The following is an 8,961-nucleotide window of genomic DNA, read 5'->3' on the forward strand; positions in this document are numbered from 1 at the left end:
ATAAAGGATGCAATATATTTTGTCAAGATATTTTTATATTTTATTATTGTTGCTGTTATTATTATTATTACTATTGTTATTATTTATAATTGGTGCTTTTTATTCCTCACATGTAACCTACTATATTATTATTACATTTCCATTCCTTATTCGTGTATGTTTTGTGAACCCTGGCAATAATAATAGGCTAATAAATTTTTTTTAAAAATCTTGAATTGCATTATATCATGTTTTCCACTGAGCGGCGCTATATACCCCCAAATAAAACCGAACTGGCTCGATTCTGGGGGAATTTAATGATTCTGTTTCTTTAACGGTTACGATTTTTTAGTATTAAGAAACGTGATAAAATAAATAGCCCACAGCTTGTAGACTATATAATCCTAATGCATGAACATCCTTTGCATGTTTTAATATTTTGTTTTGCATAGCTAGTATAGGGCAATTTTTTTCAGTCAAAATGTAATCATATACCTGGAACATAGACTTCAGTGTGCTGTCTCTCCAACCTCTTTGGACGCTTGACACTGGTTTGTGGGTTTCCTCGTACGTGGAGAAGGACCATAGAAGGACCCCTGCGGAGCGTCAATTTGCTCTCGCGCACCCGTTGCTGTGCGTTTCCTGTAACAACGCCATAGATAACATCTGATTAGATGGGCATTCATGCACATTAATATGCTAAAAAGTTTATCTTCTTGATTCTCACTGTAAAACGACGGAGATACTGGAACTGGACACATTAATGTCGTTTGGACAACAGTCAGATATTTCACATCTGTCAAGACAACCATTGCAAATTATGGTTAGACACGTTTATTGTGATTTTAATAGGCTTTTTTTATGTGTTTTTTTTAGTTCATTTTCAGTGTTACTTCAGTTTTTCTTCATGTTTTTTCACTGTGCATTTTAATCTAGATAGTAACAAAAAATGGGATGTGTATGAAACTTCTCATAAAAGATATTTCATCAATAGACTTATCTCATCTATTCCAATTCTAATATGGTGAGTTTTCTGTTAACAGAAATGATGCAAAATGTCTGAGTTTAGAATCATCTCTTTTTTTTATCTGTTTCAAACACAATATCATCTGGCAATATCTAGAAATGCATGCATTGGATGATCCAATGGGAGCAGGCACGTGCACAGGTAGGGCTCAACCTGTGCAGAGCACATGCCCTTTTTGCCCTTACACTCCAAAGTGCCCTTTTTTTTTTGGTGGTGTTTTTTATTTTTTTACTTTTTATTATTAATGCTATTGGTCACCCTTTACGCCTGTCTGTCTGTTTTACAAATATTTAGCCAATGAAAGTTCTTAAAACGAGCTTGTGTAAATCTTATTCGATCCTCAAGCTGTCAGTAAGCTGATAACTCCGCCCCCTCTATATTCACTGAATCAACTGAATTTCCGCAGCAGCCGCACAGTAGACAGCAGCTGAACGAAATTTTGCGAAGGGTTAATAAATATCTTGTTGTTTGAATAAATACTACAAAACACTATGTCTATAAAGGCTCATATTTTATTTATTTGATGTCTGACTCACTGACTGAGACATGTGGGACGTCGCCTGAGACTGAGAGAGAGGTCTAGCATTTGCCATCTAGTCATAGCCAATACATAGCCTACACTTAAATAGCCTGTGCATACAGTAGCATTTCATCTTTTATAAAATGCGATTTTGGCCAAATGTATTTTACAACAGGATAAACTGAGCGCCCGGCCTATATACGTTAGCTACAACAAACTAGTTTGTAACCTGTTGATGAAAATGTAATGTGATGCCGCCGGCGCCGTTTTAATGACTGACAAAAAAAATGCACATTTGCACACATTCGCTGGTCAAAAACTATATATTGATAAGTAATACAACAACATATAATTTGTTTTTTTACCATCGGAAAATCATAACAGGTGCGCCCCCTGTACTGGAACTTACTCAAAGCGACGAGTGATCCTTGTCACCTAGGTAACATATATTTCTAAGAGGTAAGAAATTTCTTCTATGATTTATGATTGCTGATACACTTAATTTATTAACATTTAGGCTAATCATGTTATGGTAATAATATTAAATTATGGTTAATTCAAGGCTGTTAATATGCACGTATTTGCTATCTAGCTAATTTTTTAATCGAATTTTAATAGAATTCTATACTCTAGTCCTCACATATAAAATGTTTTTACTACAGTAATGTTGTAGTAGTAACAAACATTACAGAAGATCACTGTGAAATCTTTATGTTATCATGCAGAATGTAATTCATGATTTAATTCATTCCAAGGCTTCATTTATTTGATCCAAAATACAGCAAAAACAGTAATATTGTGTAATATTTGTACAATTTAAAATAACTTTTCTATTTTAATATATTTTAAAATGTAATTGATTTATGTGATCAAAGCTGCATTTTCAGCATCCTTACTCCAGTTCAGTACTCTTCAGTGTCACGTGATCCTTAAGAAATGCTTTTCACTGCAGCTGTACTTTTCACACTATTTTATATATTTTTGTTCAATGCTGGCTTATTTTAGGGAAAGTGTAGTGAATAAAGAGATTTTCAAGAGACCAACATCCCTGGCTCACAGAAGGTTGCTGTTGTAATTAGATTTAAAGAAGCCCTTAAAACCCTGTTTATCTATATTATTATTATTATGGTTGTTATTAATCATGAATAAATCTAAAGCTTTTGAGACTATTATTTTGTGTTATTGAAAATGGGAGGGGGGTGCCCTTTTTCAGTTTCAGCACATGCCCCTCAAAAGGTCTGTGCACGGCCCTGAATGGGAGCAACTGCATACAGTGAAGACTTCTGCTGGAAGCCTGTGTCAAAGACTGTATAAGGTCTGCCACAGCATCAGGAAACCGAAGGAACAACCCACACCCAAGGTAAATGCCACATTTTGTAATTTGCTGTGTTTGTATCATATAATTTGAATGTGCGTAAGCCTACTGTTAAACTTAAAAAAGCACAGCAGCACTATATTTGTGTGTTCTATGTCAGACATCTTTGGAAAAACATTAGAATGTACAATCTTAAAAATAAAGGTTCCAAATGTCTTTATTTTCATTTTATTTTTTCAAAGATTCCATATAACAATCTTTGGTTCCACAAGAACCTTTTTAGTGAATAGTTCTTAAAATAACCATTTTTATTTCTTAAGGCCCGTTCACACCAAGAACGATATGCTAACTATAACGATAAAGATATCTAAAAATCGTTCTCTAAATTAAAGAATAGCAGAGTTCACACCACAACTGTAACGATAAAGTAGGAGGAACGATATCGTTGGGATCACTTTTAGAACGATTATTTTTCCAGCTGTCGAAAGATAAAACATTGACAGCCAATCAGAATCCACTCGAATTCAAAGGGCTCGTGCATTTAAAATGCAGACATTGTGACATTGTGGGGAAGTTAATCACCAAGGTACAGAAAAATCCAAGTCAAAACCCCTTTTCAATTTAAAAGAAAAATGGATATATGGATTTATACCCTTGTAGCCTACCCTTGGAATAAACGGTGAGATCATAATGCAGGCTAGCAAATCCTAGTGTAACAAAATTACCTCAGGTAGCCATATGCAGCGCTAGTTTCGACAACATTGTATTGTTTCCTTTGAAGTTGCAGTGAAAAGGGCGTGGTACACACACACACACACACACACACACACATATATTAGCCTATATATATACACTAGCTAGCTAGATATCTGCTGCCTGGTAAAATACGTGTAAACAAACTGATATTGATTAATTCGAAAGTATGAAAAAAAAATACATCTTCAAAAGACGACAACTCTCTAATCAGAGTGACGGTGTTGTGCCGAATTTCGACCCCCTGCCAAATTATCGTGTGCTTAGAATAAAAAATCTGTTATCGTTCGTCGGTGTAGACGCAAATATAGCCTAGTTATAGTTAACATTCTTGGTGTGAACGGGCCTTAAAGGGTAGTGTGAAGAACATCTTAATCTGAAGAAACTTTTTCCAACATTGGAAAGAGTGTACCATATTTGTATCTCTTTTATCACAATTGGAATTCATGGTGTGGAGACATAGGCCTAATGCAGATCAAATTAAACAGTTTGATGGTAATTCCTCTCTTCAACTTTCTTTGACAAATCCAAAAGGCTCTGAGTGCCCAACAGGTCAACCTACCAGATTGACTTTATTGGATTACCTCAAGGTGAGTTCTAAGAATTACATTATAGGTGTATACACTGAATCTTATTTAATTTCAAGGTATTGTGGTTCCAAAGATATCTTATGACTGAAGCATCTCAATGTCTTTGTTATATTCAGTCCGAATTCTGTCACAGGGATTATGAAGAACCATGCAATCTTTGCTCCTTTTAACCACAGTCTGTCACAGTTCTGCAAGAGATCCAAATGCAAATGAGCAGACAGGGTTTTTATTTTATTTTATTTACAAGACAGAAGACTAGAGACAGCAGGGAGAGTGAAGCGTGAACCACAGCTCAAACAGTAGGGCAGGGCAGACAACGACAGGCAGGATGGGTGACCACTGAGACCGTCAGTAAGATGGTGATGACGCGAGTGAAATAGAGGCAGCTCCAAAGGAAAGACCAGGCAGGAACTCGCAGCTTGATGTAGACCTCAGATGTAGCAGTCTTGCCACCAGGTAGAGGCTCACAGAACCAGAGGCTTGACACAGGGGTTAGATAGCTGCACCAGTCAGGCTGCCAGGCAGTTAAGAGTCATTGGCCAGGGAACTCGGAATACAGGGCAGGAGCTCACAGAAAAACATACAAGACAAGACAGAGATATAGCAACAATTAAGAGAAAAAAATTAAACTGATAAGATCAATGACTAGAGGAACAAAAAGTTGAGAAATAGATATAACAAAAGCAAACTAACGAAAAAAAGTAAAAAAAAAAAAAAAATAGCAACAAAGATATTCTGATACTGGGAATAAGATACAAAACTAGAGTAAGCGCTAAAATAATTTCAAGAGCACAAACCAGAGAACACCATAAAGTAGCCTACATACACAAAACAAACCAGCAAATAGGCTACATGAGGGAAAGAGGCACAATATAAAGGGACCAGAGCACATGAGGATCAGGTGAGCACAATTAGTGAAATGAGGGCAAGACATGGACTAAAAAAGGGGGCGTGGTATCAGGAAACAAGGAGCACATGGCAAACATAGACCAAGACAGAGCTATGTGCTCAAACACAAGACAAACGTAGAAACATGAAGCAAAGACAACACAGACAAGGCTGCCAGGGCAGAACCCTGACACAGTCATGCTGTCCACTACTATACCCAGACTGAAATGAGACATAACTACCGCCCACCTCAATCAAAACCTGAGCTTCTGGGGAACAACTCTCGCTATGGGTGCAATAAGCTGCATGATATAGCAGCAAGGGGTATTGGTAAGCTTTGGCAAACCTGCAGCACTTCTGTTTCAACTAGGCTAAAATACCAAACTACATTGTTTGAAATTTAAGACAAACAACCCTGTCGGTAGCCAAGACACAATGCAAACACAAAAAGTAGACTAGACATGCAATGAATTACAAGTTGAATTGCAACTTAATTGACTTAATCCATCAGTTAGTTGACAATTACAAATTACACTATAATAATTCAATTATTGTTAAATAATTGCCTTATTATTCCCTTTTACAAAGTCTTGAGGGTCTTAGAAGGGTCCGGTTTTCATGGTAAAAAAAAATAATTGTTTTTCACATATTTTACATTGTTGTAGCACCTCTCTTCCCAGTCTGTCAGTAACGCACTATTTACTTCCTGTCTCTATGAAACCCCTCCTTCCGAAAAGTGCAATGTGCTCTGATTGGTTGGCTGGACCATTGTGTTGTGATTGGTCAACCAATTTGAGCATGTTTCAGAAATATCACACCCCTTACCATAACTGCAAGTCTCAACACACTATTACTCAACCAAATCAACCAGGCCAAAGTCTCTTTCAAGGAAAGTCTGTTCACTTTGCGGCCATATTTGCAACGCCTTCGGGCAGCTATTTTGGGCATCCAAGACCAAGTCCTATCTATTTGAATAGGAGGACTATTTGAATTATTTATTTGTATATTATTTTAATACACAAATAAATAAAATATTTCAAATCAATCAACAAAATCTGACACGAACTGTCCCATAAATGTTGTTTCTTATAATCAAAAGCGTTAAAAAAGCTTATTTTCAGGCTAGAACAGCCAATGCGCATGTGCAGTCATAAGCGCGAGCTTCTAACAGCAGCTCCAGTGACGCAATGACTTTATCAATCAGTGATAGGCTCTTTTACTTACAAGGCGGCATGTATTCCGCCATATTGTGCATTGCAGTTTCTCCCATTCATAAGTAATAGGAGTGAACTGTCTTTCTATATCTATAGTCTTTGTAAATGAGGGACATTGTGACGTGGACGTTTCTGGAAGAAAACTCAAAAGTATAATCGAGGCATTTCAGGAGGGAGTTCAGAAATGGTCCTTACTGATATAGAGAATAATTCCCTTGTGGACTTTGTGCTTTGTATCTTTGCAGACCTTTTTCATTCTCAAACAGCAACATTTACACACTAAAGAAAGCTGAAAATGTTCAAATAAAAATGAATAAAAAGAATAATAGGTCATCTTATGGCACCAGTATGGCACACAGATTAGAGAAGAATGACACATTTTTCTTTTACATTTTAGTCCCAACAGTGATTCACAGCCACATCAATCATCAGGAAAACAGCAAACTGTAGACCACCTACAAAAAGCATTTTGGAAGCAGACATACAGATGTCTCCTCAGTGCTCAAATCAATCCCACCTCAGACGTTTCTACAGATTTGTAAGAAATTATCTGATAAAGGTGAGAAAGAGTGATGCTGTGTGTTCTTACTGAATCTTTAGAGTACTAGTTCAACTAAATTATTAAATTACATTTTTACTATTAGAAATGTATATTTCCCCCCCCCCCTGATTTTAAGATTTCTGTGATTTTAAAACTTCACACTAAAATCAAACAAATTAGATCAGTCATAGCAAAAGTTGTTATACTTCATTATAATATTGTAATTATATATCCTTCTAGAAATCCTACAGATCTTGCTTGAAAAGCAGAAATAAATAGCCTACAATTCGTACAGTGTAGCCTGTTACTGTGTTAAGTGTTGTATGTTTTTTATTTTATTTACCAGAAAAGAAGAATGTGAAGACATTGGACATAAGCAGCTCTAGATGTAAGGTAAAGAATATTGGTGTATTCATGCAAACCCCTTCCACACTGGAGAGGATGTCTGCCTGGCCTGGGCCTTTATAAACATGGCATTTTGAATCATGAAAAGCTATATGAATATTTGTGCAGTATTTTTTTAGGGTTCTGATTTTCTTCCAGGAGTCAGAACACTCCTAATATAATGATATGCCTTAATGCATCTTTAATGATGTGCTTAATAAAATACTCAAAATAAACTGAAAACAGAAAACACAATCATTTTTTACTGTACACAGTTCTTTTTTTGTTGTTGAGATTTTTACTACGATGAATATACATGGAAAAAAATATCATTAATCATTTGTCTCTTGAGAATAATAAATCTCTTGAGATTTTGTACCGGAGAATAAGGCCCTATAGTCCTCCTGAGATAGATATTTTATGTATTTTGACTTTATAAAATAATAAAGGTATAAATCAATAACATCAGGTGAACTGATTTATTATGCAGAGCACAATAAAGAGATAGGGATATGCACAGCAAGCTGTAGAAAAGACACACACAAAAAACAAACATTTAATTTCACTTTAATCTTAATACCACGGGTATCTTTCTCATTAAGTTCAAAATTGAAAACCGAAGAGTGAAAAGTTTTCTTCCCCCTGAAAATTAATAAAATTAGTTTGCTGAACAGACGTTCAGCTTAAAAGGTATTTTTAACATTATGAAATTTAAAAGTGGTTTTAAATGTGTCTCTCATCACAATGCATGCGTAGCCACTCCACTCGGATGTGTGTATCAGGTAACCTGAGACTCAGGTGTGCTGTGTCTCTAAGCTCCTTTGCAAAACAAGCAAGCAGTCTCTAAAGAGAACGGAAGCCAAGCCGAAAAAGACGAGATACTCTCAGATCTCTTCAGTTATGCCGCTAGGCAAGAAAATTCGGGCCTCATCTGCTGGAGCCCAACTTGAGACTCATAACAAGCCCAGGTAATCTGCTTTATGTTTTTCATTTATCTATATCTTGACATGGCTTCCAGTTCCCATATTTAAGCATTTAATTTGCTCAGCACCACTTTGAAACAGCTCCTGATACAGAGACTAATTTGTTCTGCTTCATGACTTTCATTTCAGTATGAGGACTATGTTTCGTACCACATTGGTATTCGGTTATTTTCCAGCTCCTGACCTTGAGTGTCACTCCTCCTGTTGTTCATGGTGTTTACTGTTGCTAGGAAATATGGATAATGCTTTTGCCATTCTGGAACCAGCTTGTGTCCTTGAAGCTTAATTAATTTATGTTTTGACAGACAAATATGAAGATATTACTTGACTCTAATTTGATTTGACCTAACATACACTTGGCTTTCGCTTTGCAAAATTTAATTTTGGAAGTGTAAAGTTCTCCCTATAAAAACAACAACAACAACAACAACAACAACAACAACAACAACAACAACAACAACAACAACAACAACAAAAATGGGCAGCTGTGGTTGACAACATAATTCCGTAAAAATACAGTAAAATGTACAACTACAATTTTATTATTTAAATCTGTAATTTACACACACACACACACACACACACACACACACACACACACACACACACACACATGTTGGGTTTTCATGTTTTATGGGGACATCCCATAGACATATTACTTTTTATACTGTGCAAACTATATTCTATTCCCTAACCCAACACATGTGCGTGTTTGTGTGTGTGGTTACTCATGACACATAGCAACACAGCTAAAAGGATTGCTAATA

General features: G+C 36.1%; 1 protein-coding gene across 1 annotated transcript; it reads left to right on the plus strand.

Moving 5' to 3' along the window:
• Positions 1-2,780: 2,780 nt before the first annotated feature.
• Positions 2,781-8,161, plus strand: tex26 (testis expressed 26; the record flags this gene model as incomplete). The annotated part of the gene is given in 9 exon segments (XM_081370854.1): positions 2,781-2,823; positions 2,826-2,886; positions 4,125-4,142; positions 4,144-4,184; positions 4,318-4,369; positions 5,269-5,402; positions 6,684-6,733; positions 6,737-6,845; positions 8,028-8,161. Coding segments are annotated over 9 exon segments (642 nt in total).
• Between the last annotated feature and the right edge of the window lie 800 nt (positions 8,162-8,961).

Source organism: Scardinius erythrophthalmus (genome assembly GCF_964197995.2).
Source record: "Scardinius erythrophthalmus genome assembly, chromosome: 7".
In the NCBI taxonomy this organism is placed as follows: domain Eukaryota; kingdom Metazoa; phylum Chordata; class Actinopteri; order Cypriniformes; family Leuciscidae; genus Scardinius; species Scardinius erythrophthalmus.